Source organism: Mercurialis annua, linkage group LG5, assembly GCF_937616625.2.
Source record: "Mercurialis annua linkage group LG5, ddMerAnnu1.2, whole genome shotgun sequence".
Taxonomy (NCBI): Eukaryota; Viridiplantae; Streptophyta; class Magnoliopsida; order Malpighiales; family Euphorbiaceae; genus Mercurialis; species Mercurialis annua.
Window position 1 is genome coordinate 49737216 of NC_065574.1, and position 13803 is coordinate 49751018.

At 33.2% G+C, this 13803-nt stretch overlaps 1 protein-coding gene across 2 annotated transcripts; it reads right to left on the minus strand.

Annotated features, from left to right (window-relative positions):
- Window positions 1-727: 727 nt before the first annotated feature.
- On the minus strand, window positions 728-10867 carry LOC130014469 (sodium/hydrogen exchanger 8-like). 2 transcript variants are annotated; one of them, XM_050375877.2, is made up of 23 exons: window positions 10564-10867; window positions 10434-10484; window positions 10246-10337; window positions 10061-10138; window positions 9817-9974; window positions 9569-9670; window positions 9378-9495; window positions 8279-8331; window positions 8139-8204; window positions 7500-7544; window positions 7251-7306; window positions 6239-6423; window positions 5749-5796; window positions 5542-5649; window positions 5020-5242; window positions 4360-4662; window positions 3960-4057; window positions 3635-3766; window positions 3322-3540; window positions 2995-3201; window positions 2561-2849; window positions 1774-2069; window positions 728-1145 (listed from the first exon to the last, which is right to left on the minus strand). In XM_050375877.2, exons 1-23 carry the CDS (start codon window positions 10700-10702, stop codon window positions 828-830), a joined length of 3384 nt encoding a protein of 1127 aa, XP_050231834.1. In that variant the 5' UTR covers window positions 10703-10867; the 3' UTR covers window positions 728-827. The 2 variants fall into 2 exon arrangements, with proteins under 2 accessions (XP_050231834.1, XP_050231838.1); XM_050375881.1 differs by lacking the exons at window positions 10061-10138; window positions 10246-10337; window positions 10434-10484; window positions 10564-10867 and having other exon boundaries at window positions 9569-9665; window positions 9817-9910.
- Window positions 10868-13803: the final 2936 nt, after the last annotated feature.

Here is a 13803-nt window from a genome sequence, read left to right on the forward strand (position 1 = left end):
TTTTATAACGATTAGAAAGCGATCTCTAATTTATTTCTCTAATTTATTTTTTATATCCCTACCTTCTGATTTGTATTACATGCATTTTAAAAATATAATTATAAATAATTTGACCTAAAACTGAAGAGTTTAGAGATTAGTTGCTAAAAAAAATTAAAATTGAATTAAATAGCTTCATGTCACAAGTTCATGAGCGCATTGACCTTTTCTTCAATAATTTTAGGATAGTAAATTGAATCAATTAAAAGTTGGATGCATGCGTGGACTCTTGTCAGATGGAGTGTCCAAGTGTTGCGTGGACTTACTAATGTGGAAACTGCTGAAGCTAGGGCAGTTCTAATGGGCATCCAGATGGTTGCAGACATTCCAGGAGACAGTTTGATCTGTGAATCCGACTCAGCATTGGTAATTAACAGGCTTCACAACCCTTTGAGTGCCATTGATCCGATTCAATTAATCATTGATGATTGCATTGCTTTTACGGCGGTTCGCAAGGTGCAATTCCAGCATGCCCGTAGACAATGTAACCAAGTCGCCCATGCTTTAGCTAAATGGGGTATCTTTATAGGAAAAGATTGTATAACTGACGGCGATGTTCCTTTCCCGGTCAGCGAACTTGTTAATGTTTCTGATTAATTAATAAAGTTCCATCTTTCCTCTCAAAAAAAAAAAAAAGTTGGATGCATGCCATTCTGTAAGGGAAAACGCATACAATAGCATTCACGTATAAAGAGTAAGCAGAATTTTATCTGAAAAAAAAATTAAAAAATGCAATCAAATCTCAATAATATAGTGTATCAAACTTTGGGAGAGTTGACAATTCAGATTTAAGAAGTATGCTGGAAAGAAAGACTATTCGGTGAGTCAATTCTGACTATGTGCTCGTCTTCAGCACCAGATTCATCACTAGAATGATCCAAGACATGAACCTCCTCATTTGTCGCGGTTGTCAGCTTTGGAGGAGTCGGAACTTTCCATGTCACATTTCTCACCTGTATGTTCTTTATAGTAGCATTTCCTTCTGATTTAACGGAAAGAAGAGGACGGCCGTCAAAAGACGCATCTTTTATTGAAAATGACACGCTGTTTAACCGGTCAACTTGAATGCCTGATGAAGAAGCGCCGGCTCGCCCTTGAACATCAACCTTGTGAAACAAAATGATAATGCAGTAAGGTTAAAAGAGCATAGGTGAAACAACAGAAAGTGGTTTGTCAACATGTAATAAGCATATCACTTTCTGAATGTGAGGAATTATTCTAGTTCCCTCGTAAATTTTTCCGAGGTACATTAACAAAGACATGTAGTTAATGAGGTGATATCGAATAAGGGCATGCAAAAACTGAACCATATAAGTCCCATACTGAATAATCAAATTCACAAATTTGGTTTGGTTCAGTTTGAAAATATAAAAAAAAAAAAATTGGTTTGGTTTGATTTTGGAAGTGAAAAAAATCCAGTTCATAATAGCACAAACCAAACCAGAAAATCTAACCAAACCAACTAGTTCAGTTCGATTCTATTTGAAATAGTTATATATCAGTTTGGTTAGATTTTGAAAAATCAAAATTTTAATTCAGTTCGGTTTGAACCGTATGCACACCCCTAACTATCAATTTCGACAACTTTTAATATGATTTATACATGCCATTCGACCATTCCCTACAAGTGTACTTCTATAAGTTATTTCAAGCATGCAGACAATTTGTCTAGAAAATATCCTATGGAGGAGGAACTTCTAGACAAGAGTAAAAGCAAGAAGTAAATTAACATACCATGCTACCATAGATGCTCAGCTGCATTGCTCTTGCGGACAAGCTTTTTGCTTGTCTATTATTAGAATTCTGCTCATGAGATTTTTTCTTGTAGAAATTTTCAGGCCAACTCATTAGGGCATGATCTCTGCTTCCATATCTATGAGGATGATCACCTGTATGAGATACGAAAGGGGAGGATTTTCTCTGCAGAGTAATATCAGCTTCTAATACTGCAATGTCAAAAATTATCACTCTTGCTCTCGTCTCAACTTGATAGAAGGATTTACTGTGAGAGAAACTGGCCGTCCTGGCACCTGCAGTGGTAAAAGTCCATGACCGATTTTATAATTGTTTTTCATGGTTCACTACCAAGTGAACTCAGAATTGATGGCTGCACATGCCAATTGTCGGAAAAAAGGAACTAAGTTGGTTTGCAAATTATACACAAATCTCAAGCAATGAAATGGGAAAATGTTTTCTGGGTAATCCATGTAGTAGATCTGGTAATTGGCAAGTCTTACATAGTTTTTATCACAATTAGTTGGTCATGCGCGAGTCATCCTATTGTTTTAAGCATGAAAATGCTCCTACTAGTATCACAACAGTTATTCGTTCTTAAAAGGGTTGCGAATAAAGAAAGATTTTAAAAGAATAAATCACAAAAACTTTACCAATAATGAACGATTGGGTTATAATATTATTTTATACATGAATAACATGAAAGTGCATGGAAGGGCAGCACATATATTTTATGTACGGGTATACCTATGTGCTCAACCTCCTTTTCCTCAAGTTTATCGCTCACCTGTTATTTCTTCATTCTGAATATTTTGAGTTCCTTGTGCATTAAAGCTCTGATTTCTATGCGGAGGCAACAATGCTGCAGGTGACGTAATCAATTCTTCTTGAAAGCCATGGACCTTTACAAATCCTTCTAATAGAAAGCCAACAGAATGGAGAGGAACTTCTATTGTTTCTCCCCTTATATATGTGTTCATTGTCGAACTTTCTGCAACAAGAGCCCTCATATCTTGCATAGACACCTTTTCAAACATTTGAGGAAGCAAAATTTTGGCAAGTATAATGGAACTTTCCTGAAAAATAAATAAATAAAGAAAAAACAGAAAAGAGAGTAGCCATTGTCGTTAAAAGTCTGATTCAATAATTGTCCATCTTTTGAAGGCCTTATTCACTTTTGTGTATTTCATCTGCAAAAATAAGTCTTAAGAGAGCAAGTACCTGCCACATGAAGTCTTCCACTGTGGGGTCTGACTTTAGCGCTGAAAGTATTTTGTCGCTATCAATAAAAAAGCAGACTACGATAGAATCTGTTATCATGTCACAGAGATAAGGCTTCCCAACAAGCACTTCATATATCCCCAATGTGCTCCCATGTGTAAGAGTTGGGTGCAAAGAGTGCTTGTTCATTTTGCTGTTACTTCTCCACTGCCAAAACATAAATTGAATTTATAACATATTCCAATACAAAAGAAACCCTCTTACATTTCAACTAAGTTGAACTAAGGACAAAAAAACAAAAAGAAACAAGAAAACTTGATCAATTACCTTGACAACACCATTAGAAATAAGCCAAACACCATTTGGCTTGGAGCCCTCTTTGTATAGAGGCGCACCACGTGATTTCATAGTTCCTTTGCTAGAACCTTCAAGCGGTTCACGTATCGTAGATGGAAGTGCCCCCAACAAAGGATGTATTTTAATTAAATCAGTCATTTTAGGAATCTTTACTCTGGGAGGATTTCTAAGAAGCCTTTTCAAGTCGGTCTGCAAAAGAGGTGAAACACATTTTTGTTTAATATTCAAGAATATCAACAAATTGGACGAAGATCACAGAATGTAAATTATTATAGGCAAGTACTTGGACAGAATCACGAAGGTGAAGCATCTCCCTTTTTTCCAAAAGCCCAACCATTTCAAGATTTTGGAGATAATCACTTAAACGATTCAGAACAGAATACGTTGTTTGTCTGGTTTTCACAATGCTCAAAACCTGAAAATATTAAAACTATCAGTTCTGTTCAGGCATGATGTGATACATTTTAATAATATCGGATTGTCCTGAAGAGAAAAATTGTAGGAGCAAACTAAAGGCACTGACATCACAGTCTTCGCGGATCTCGACTAACTAGTTCCAATAGCCAACTAAAATCCATTTTTAAGCGAATAAGATATGGTTTACAAACCTCAGGAAATGTAGCACGAACATCTTCTAGGAATCCTTTTGCTTCTTCTCCTTCTGCCTCACTTTCACTAATGACTATGGAAGCACCTTCACTGTGACCTACAAGAATATGACAGGAGGTAAAACTTTTAAAAATGTTGTAAAAACAAAAAAGATTCTGAAAAAGAATTTTTTTTTATTGAGCTGATAGCTACAAAGAGCAAGTTAATATTACTATCATCATAACCATAAGAGCACTTGTATTGTATATTATAGACACTAAAATCTTTTCTAATTGCTAAGAGGACAAAATGTTTATAAACAGAAATCAATGCTCTTTTTTTTTTGCCAAACAGAAATCAGTGTTAATTATCATGTTTATCAGAAAATAACCTCAAAACATAAAACCAAAAGTATTTTACCTATAAAGTCATGTAGTTGTTGTCGTGCTATTCTGTGTGCACGTAAAAATGCAGCACAAACGTAACATGCAGATTCTAGTCTCCATACAATAAAGTCAGTGACGAGTTTCCCTGGGACAATGCTTGCGTGAAGGAACCTGTAATAGCTCGGGAAATGAACATTATCCTTTAACCCCCTCCAATCACATAAAGGCTCAAGGGAAGCCATGTCAATTGCTTCGTCTACTGATTGCATCAATAAATTTGCATTCATCTGGGTTATCCTTCCCTCATCAAGCATTCCCCAATAAGCAGATTGGACTCCTGGAATGAGATACGATCTCTGAAATCAGCATCAGTCTTATACAAATTAAACAAGTTTCCAATTTCAAAAACAAGCAAATTGATGGTCAGTGTCGTATCTCTGTATGAGATCGTACATCTTTTAGTGTCATTTGAGCATATGTAAAGCAAGAGGAGACAAAAACTCCTCAGCAGGCAAAACACAAATTATTTTAGCCGAATCCGAGTCTTAAATCTGAAAACCTCATAATTGATATGTTTTGCAATGCCAACCTCATTTCAATTCATAAAGACTTCATCCATTAACATGATTATTATGAAAAATGCAACAATCATAAACTATGGGAGAATACAGTAGCAGCAGACCAATAAACATACCGTTTAGAAGCCGTATCCGTATATCCTTTAAATTTGTTGTGTCAAGAACTTCTTCAAATTCGGCAGGGCGCTCGTGTTCTCCTTCCAAATTATTCAAGCTTGGAATATATTTTTTGACAGTATGCCAGTCCGCAGGTCCAAGTTCCTCATCATCTCCTAGTTCACCAAAAGCTGTTAATGCTTTTTTCAACATTTCATACTCCGTGTAGTCCAATATGCGTTTCTGTATAGGAATGGAGGGAAAGCGAGAGAAAGTCTCTTACAAATGATTAAATGAAGTTGAAAGAGAAATAAAACAAATGTAGAGTGAATAATATACTTGCTCAGTTATGAGCAAAGATATTCAAATTTACAATCACGCTCACAAATATGCTGCAAGAGAAATGCAAGCTATTAAGCGATGTTGTACATTTGTCTCACGATAAATCTCAAAATCATTGTATGAAAATTTATGTAAAAGGGAACATAACAGGAAACTCAGATACTGCAACATGAGATTCCGGATGCCAAAATAAACCTCACCTTGGCTGCTGATACCTTTTCCATATCAAGAAGATGCAAAATAAACTGTGTAGTTGATCCATTTACAATAAGTGTCAGAAATACGATTCCACCAGTGAAGAAAACAAACTGTGAAAAGTTGCAAGAATTAATAGTCAATTGCTTAAAAAAGTATGCAATATACTCCTGTTGAGTAGAAAAAATGACTAGCATGCAACAATAACTTACCAAAGTTCCTGTATCAGAACTGATGTACATTGAGTTGTCACTAGTGCGCTAAAACAGAGAAGAAACGCAAATAAAGAACAAAATCACAAGGAAACAATTATTTCATAACTATAACATACAGTTTATATATTAAAGAAACAAGTTCAGCTGGCCTCAGATGGACATAGTCGATCTACCATGGTTGGCATAAATGTGTCATTATACCCACTTTCAACTTTTTGGATTGAACAGAAATCATTCCACCATAGTTACAACATAGAATTTCTTGACCCAGAAGAACCTCAACCATAAAAAAACACCCAAAAGATAATAAATGGGCAAAGTACATTCTGGGAAAAGACAATGTTTTTCTTATCATAGATAGAAATCGACTACTAGTGTCGGTGTAAGTAGTTAGGTGTTTTAGTGCCTCCACATTATCAGTGGGATCCAAGTGTGTCCCTTAAGAGACTATCCCATGTTGGATTGCCTATTTCATGACATGAATTACCTTAACAGATAGTGAAAGTGACAAGGCAACAGCCCCTCGCAATCCTGCCCATGTGAGAACAGTAGCTTCCTTCCAATCCAAACCATAGCCAAAATATTGTAGAAACGGAAACAATACTCCAACAGCTATAAAACGAGATATTTGCACAAAAACATAGAGAAGAAATAGGTAGCCCCAAGAATTTCCTGAAACAAAAACAAGATATTTCAGAGATGCCATGAGAAAACAATTTTTGAATGTTCAACTCAAAAAGATGTAGAACCATATCATTAAATAGTCTTCACTTTGATGTCGGAGAATTCTTTTTGAGATTTGCATCAAAAACCTAATCTAGGAATTTGTTATTTCCATTCAACGTGAAATGCCATAAGAAACAGCACTATATTGGTCCGAGACAAAAATTCCCTGCCGTAAATAAAGTTCAGTTTAGGGATGAACACCAATAGGTTTGGTCACCGCAAACCGATTGATTTAAAAAAATTAAAGTTGAACCAACACAAACCAAAAAAGTTGTTTCAGTCAGTTGGTTGCCTAAATATTAAATATGCACCTTAAACAACACACATATTTCTGTCTGAGTGACAAACCGCCAAATAAATCTTCTTGTGGCCATGTTTCAAGACTCGGGCTGCAAATTTGATTTTTTTCCCCAATTATTTGTAACAAAACAACGTGATTGTAAGGATTCGAATCCACAATGTTTAGGTAATAACAAAGACGTAGTGGTGACAAAGAAGAGAATGTTATATACTAATGTCTCCATTAAATTCATAATGTGATCATCACTCATAACTAGGTAGTCCTTCGGCAAACTTCATCACCGACAAGAAGAAAACCTAAGCCAAATTCCAACTTGAAGTTGCTTTCGTCTTGGAAAATTTCTAATTATGCAGAAAAACATAAAAGACGTGATCCATTGAAAGTGACTATGAGATGATGTAAAATCTTTTAAAGTTGAGGAAAATATGTTTATGTTAAGCATGCATAGAAATAGGTAAGAAATGACTGGTACCATGGTTATGAAAGATATCAGCATTGTTGAGAACACCTTCGGCTATGACAACACCACTGCAGAACAATACAAACAACCATTTAACTAATTCATAATTAAATTATTTCATCTCTGATTATTACAGAAAATTGCATGTTTATTCATGCTGTTTTTCTCTTTTGTGTTTTCCATTTCCTAAATTCCAATGGTCTAGAAACACAAGAAAGAAGAAACAATCAACAAATGAATACTTCCATTTAAACCATTTACCTCAAAATGAAGATTATTGTATTTGCAATATAAGCAACCATTTCCCTGAAGGAAAAACAGTTATGCAGATTGATTAGTGACTGAAACAATTATGTAGCAGCAGGCAACGCATAGACCTTGACTACATGTTTTCACTATAAGCCTTCCATACGCATGTCAAAAACCAACTATTCTTAAACAAGCTTCTCTAATTCACTATAAGACTACATCTTCATAACAATTAGAAAACATGTTAAATCTCAAACACTATTTATAAAAGCCTAGACAGAAATTTTATCTTTTAATTTTTGTTATCATCCATGTTTCAAATAGTAGTTTTATCTTAGCACAATAAGAAGACAACATTTCAATACTTTAGTCTCTATAACACCTTTTCTTTAACAGTCTTAACCAACAGGAGTTGAGATATATAAGATAAGTGCAAGAAATCATATCCACTTATGTGCGTCAACATCTGCATTTGATTTGACACAAAAAATGCATTAAATGTTAATATTTTGCTATTTTGTTCATCAAGTTGCTTCTAGTTCTATTTCTTTTATAACAATAAAAAACAGAAACTAAAGATACTTAGAACAAAAAGAAATTTTGTCAATAATTAACAGCAACGCCAATTCAATCATAAAGTGTTAGGTGTACCAAAAGTGGTGCAAGCTCTGCTGCCCATCACCCTTGAAAGCAGTTCTGGCAGCTGCAGCATAAAACCTGCCCCAAAAATATATACCTAAATACATCACATTTTTAACTTTAAAGGAAACTTAGGAATTTTATCAACTTACATTCCTAAAGTCATCACTGCCAAAACTCCAGAAGCATTGGCACCCTCTTGTGCCTATCATATTAAAAAAAAGGAACAAAAGTTAAGTTTGTTAGGCATTAATTGAGTATTTTTATTTACAACAAAACATCAAAAGTCTGAACCATTTTTATGCTTTTAAGGGCCAACTGCATCTGAATAAAGAATGAATGACAAAGAGCACACCGAGGTATTTACTTTAAAAAATATATATTCCATTTCCTTTTACCAGTTTCATCCCCATTTCTAATTCACATTCACTTCAGAAAAGTAAAGAAAAATGATTTAATGATCTACAATACGTTACATTTTTTGCCTGATGCATAAAACCTAGAGCAAGTATACATGTTTTCCAAACAAATTTTGAAAGCCTTGTTTCTCAGTTTTCTGATAGGAGGAAAAGAACTTGTAGCAATTTTTCCTTGCACTAGAAATTCCACAAGGAGATATTTTAGGAAACAATTAGCATTATCATTTGGTAAATCCATTTGCTAACAAGTTCTGGAAATCACAAAATTTATCAGAAGTTAAAGGAACACCCTCAATATTTTCAAGTTAGCTGTTCTGAAGAACATAAAGAGACAGGTCACTCTAAGAATACAATATAGGACAACGTTAATAGATCAATCACATGCAAAGCTATTCTCGATTCAAAGTTCAAACTGTAGATTATATTACATATGTGGCCGAAAATCGTGAGACCAAATAAAATCATTTCAATGATCGATTTCTTACAAAATTCTCAGGCTAAGCTAATTCAATTCTACCAAGTCATATCCAGTTTCGTACAGAAAAACTGTTCAAGAGGAAACAATCAAGAATAGTCCTTGAAATTCCGTGTTCACAAGATGAGAGAAAGAGGAAACAAAAAAGCCAAAATTCAAACCAGCAAGTCAGAGGAAGTAGCCAATTACAAAGAACAAAAAAATTAGGGAAATAGAGAACTATTTGAATGCCTGAAACGGACTAGTCCTACTATGGCAACCTAAAGTTCACAAATGCGCAACAGCCCATTTTATTTTATCAATCAGAAATGATAAACAAACAGTTCCAGGGATGATTTTGGTTAAAGATATACATACAGTGAAATACGCAATATAGCTCACAGCAAGTGTCAGAGCAATCTCTATCACTGTGTCATTAAAGATATACCCATGCCATAGAACAGAACCAATTCCAAAAGCAACTCCAATTCCTACACTGAACCAAGAAAAGAATCTCACAACCGCAATAGATCTGCTATCAATAATGACTAGAGGCAACTGACACCTACGCTCCAAGTGAGGCTTGTGCCAGAAATCTGACTATCATCCCTCCATTAGAGCTCTCCCCAAGGACCATTCGGTAGAATAACTGATAGACCACAATTGCTATCCTGGACCATCCAGAGAAAACAGAGATAAATAACAGTTATTTATTGGAGAAAAACTACAAAGATATATCCTTCCAAATTGCATGAAAAAGCTATTCAGGTTCCCAACCGAATCAAAGTCTTTCCATAAAAAAAAAAGAGATCAATACCCATCATTTATCAAGGATTCCCCTTCAATTATTGTACTCAATTTTTTGCTTGCGCCAAGCTCTTTCAACAGAGCAACAACAGCCACAGGATCAGTGGCACTCAAAAGTCCACCAAGCAACAATGACGTATTCCAGTTCCAGTTATACGGAAAAGTGACCTGCAGCATAGCACTCGAGATGTATCATTATCGCAATTCGCAAAAGGGACCTAAGCTTACAGAAAAGTTTGTCTACTGTATGATACCTTCAGAATGGATCCGAGAAAGAATGTTTGGATTAGAACTCCTGGACCAGCTAGTAAAAGCATTTGCGCAATACATTTCTATATTCGGAATTAGCAAGAAAGAGTTAATTAGTTTTCAATAACATGTAGTGTACTAATTTCCAAGTGATTCTAATACTAACTTAAACAAAATGAAGTAATCAAACCTTAATTTGGTGCATTTCCATGGAAAATGAACTCTCGAAAAGAAGAGCAGGGAGGAAAACCGCCAGCAGAAGGTCAGGATCAATACGCGCCCCTTAAATTACAAACATAAACAAAAATCTTTCATTTCGTAACTGAATAATCTCAGCTCAGTAAGCTAATCAAAGACAAAGCACAATTCAGAACTTACAAATACGAATGCTATCACCAAACATTCCCAGTCCATGATGTGTGCCATATTCTGCAGGCATAACAAAATCATTTCAACAAATAATCAAAACAAATACATAACAGTGCAACAAAAAAAGATAGAATTAAACCTAAGGAGCCAAGAGCAACGCCGATAACGAGAAGAGCAACAGTGTAAGGAACTCTGGTACCACGCAACAGGTGCCGGCATGCAATTCCGAGCACTAAACTCAATCCGAAGAACAAAACGGCGTCGCTTGGATTAGACATGTCTGTGTGAAGAAGAAATTTTCTTTTTCAGGAATGGTAACAGCAGGAATAAGGTTTTGTGCGTTGAGTGGGTTTGATTTTGATATACAAACAGAGACATTACTGACATTGAATGCATCATTTTTTTTCTTTCCTTTTATACGTTTAGGGCATCGCCAAAATTAAGTCAGGAGAAATTTTTATGTAGACTCAGTCTACTACGTCATCCGTGGACTAAACTAATCAAATTATAACACCTCATTAAAATGAGGGTATTCTTGTAATATCATTATTCAAAAGTGTATGCAAATAACAAACGAAATTACAAAAATACTCTCATTTTAATGAGGTGTTATGATATGATTGGCTTGATCTACAAATTACGTGGTAGACTGAATCTACATCAAAATTTCTCGTCAGTCAGATTCTCAACGTTCATTTTATTCCCCCATTTTCGCGCTAGAGCAAATATTCTCTTCATATGAGGGGAAATTCTTACCTAGTCCCGGTCCATGAATTTTCCATGCACCTACCCAATGAGGTGTTAGAAAATCTAATATAATTTTTTATTTTTTTTTATTATTTTCTCTTTCTTCTCATTTCTCTAACACCTCATTGGATAGGTCCATGAACTTTTTATGGACCGGGTCTAGATAAGAACTTTCCTCATATGAGTACTATTATTTTTATATATAATTCAAATTATATTTAAATATTTATTGCTCTATAATGTGTTTACATTCTTTTTTTATTAAAAAATTTTCGGAAGGGAGTAGAAACTTTACTAATTTACTGTTTAGGGATTATACCATCATTTATATTTATTAATAAATACAAGTTCTCGTTATATATTTTAATATCTGACCAGATAGTATTAAATTAAAAAAAATTAATTTTATTAATACCATTTTGTACTTAATTAAAAATAGAAATAATGATTCAATAGTATTCAAAGATTTGCAAGTTGAATCTAATATCTTAATATTGTCATTAATGTCGGGTATTACCAAAATAAGCATGTCAAATTAATAAATCATAAATTTCATATCATATCTATAAGTCAAAATTTCAGGTATTTAATTTTGACCATCACTGAACTTTTCAATTTTTCATTTCAGTCACTAAATTTTGTCTTTTCTTTTAAATCATTGAACTTTCATTTTTTTCATTTTAAGATTTCCGGTCAAAAATGCTTAGGTGGTAGTCGAAAATTGACATATGACAACCGTATTTTGCTAATTTTACTTTGAAAATTTATCACACATATATAATATTACTTTGAAAATGAGTTTTTAAGTCAAATTATGCATATATGGCAAGTTTTTAGGTAAAAAAGTTAATTCCGGCTGCCATCTAAGCATTTTTTACCGGAAAATATCAAAATTAAAAAAAATAAAAGTTAAATGATCAGAAAAAATATAATTTGATGACTAAAATAAAAAAAATTCAAAAATTCAATAACTTTCAGAATCAATTATCCCAAAATCTCCTGCAACTTCTAATTGTTTGTTGTGAAAAAGGATTTACTACTTAGACAGCAAAATTCTCTTGTAATTTGTGTTAGGCTGCCGCCTTTGTTTGTGTTTTTCAATAGTCCTGGTTAATGAGCTAGTTCAATTAAATTAAATTAACTAAATTAATCAAGACTGAACAGGATAATTAGCCAGAACAAACTCAATAAAAATTCTGTAGCACTGCTGGTTACCATATCCAATTCATTGTTTATTTAAATAAAATTTAATCCGACTTTATTTTAAAATAAATTTATTTAGTCATTCCTTGAGAATAAATAAGAACAATCTTTCCGTGATAAATATTTAGTCATTCTTTGAAAAGTGATACACTCTTTAGATAAACATCTTCCATTTGAAGGAATCAAATGAATTAATAGCATATAAATTTATTAAAATTTCATATTTAAATAACTTATTCTAAAATACTACTATAGTTGTATTAAAATATGTACCTGATTCATATTTTTCAATACTTGTAACTCAACATTTAATTTTTTTTTCAATAAGGATGTTTATGATATTTTTAATCTAAATAATTGTATATATGATGAAATATACAAATAATATTATATAATTTCTTATATATAAACATCATATAAAAAATTGAGTATATGCTTTTATATAAAAAAAAAACATTTGAGTTAGTGTTTAACTTTTCTTCTTCTTTCTAAATCACCTTTTATTCTCTTAATTACACGTCCAACTTGCTTTTGTCTTGACTTCACTTAAAATTAGAGAAGATATTGGATTATTAGTTATCTTTGTTTTTTGTAAGTCCTTCAATAATATTTTTGAAATCTTCACATGCGTGATCATATATATTCTCATTTTTTAATATAAGTGCTAATATTTCTCAAAACTTATGACTTGTAGATGAATATGTTTTTCCTATCGGCTCTTAAGGATTACTTCCAATCCTGATGCTATAATTGTCATTAATCGTTCCAACTTTTGCATCTCTTGTCCACCTCTTTAAGATATATTGTGGTGCAATCTGTTTAATATTTTCTTATCAATAACTTTCTAAGTATGTGTGCATAAAAATCCTACAAAATTAAATTTCATACAACTACATTGAACAGTTTTTGTTGATATTTCTAAAATAGTCAAATGTTCTTCATCATTTATACCATACTGAATTTTATAGAGTTAAATGAAAATTCATACACCAAATTTGACCTAATTTGCAATTACAACATAAACTTTTAAATTTGACAATGTCGGTAATGAACTTTGCACTTTTGGCAAATCGATACACCGATACTTTTCCGGAATTTTTTTGCTAAGTTGGAAGTCGGTCCCGAGAAGAGCATTCATCCATTTTGCTCAAAAAAACTATGACATTGAAACAAAAATTGTGGAATGAGAAATGATGAAATAATAAATATTTACAATGGTATAACTATAAAAACGGGATTTAATAATTATTTGTTTAATGTTTTTAAGCAGAAATAAAATACCGAAAAAAATAACTCAAGAAGTTTTCAGTGTAATTGCTCCCTGGAAACTGATGAAATAGAATCAAGATTTTGAGATTGATAAGATTTTGGTAGCCAGAATTTCATGTTAGGCTTGTATATGTTTTTCCAGACATTAATCAATAAATTT

Bases quoted from the DNA above. Each gene is read 5' to 3' on its own strand.
- LOC130014469 (XM_050375877.2), bottom strand. From the start codon at position 10,702: ATGTCTAATCCAAGCGACGCCGTTTTGTTCTTCGGATTGAGTTTAGTG. The intron at 10,485-10,563 runs GTTTAATTCTAT...TTATGCCTGCAG, and splicing joins CGTTGCTCTTGGCTCCTTAG to AATATGGCACACATCATGGA. The intron at 10,338-10,433 runs GTAAGTTCTGAA...TTGTAATTTAAG, and splicing joins TGGTGATAGCATTCGTATTT to GGGCGCGTATTGATCCTGAC.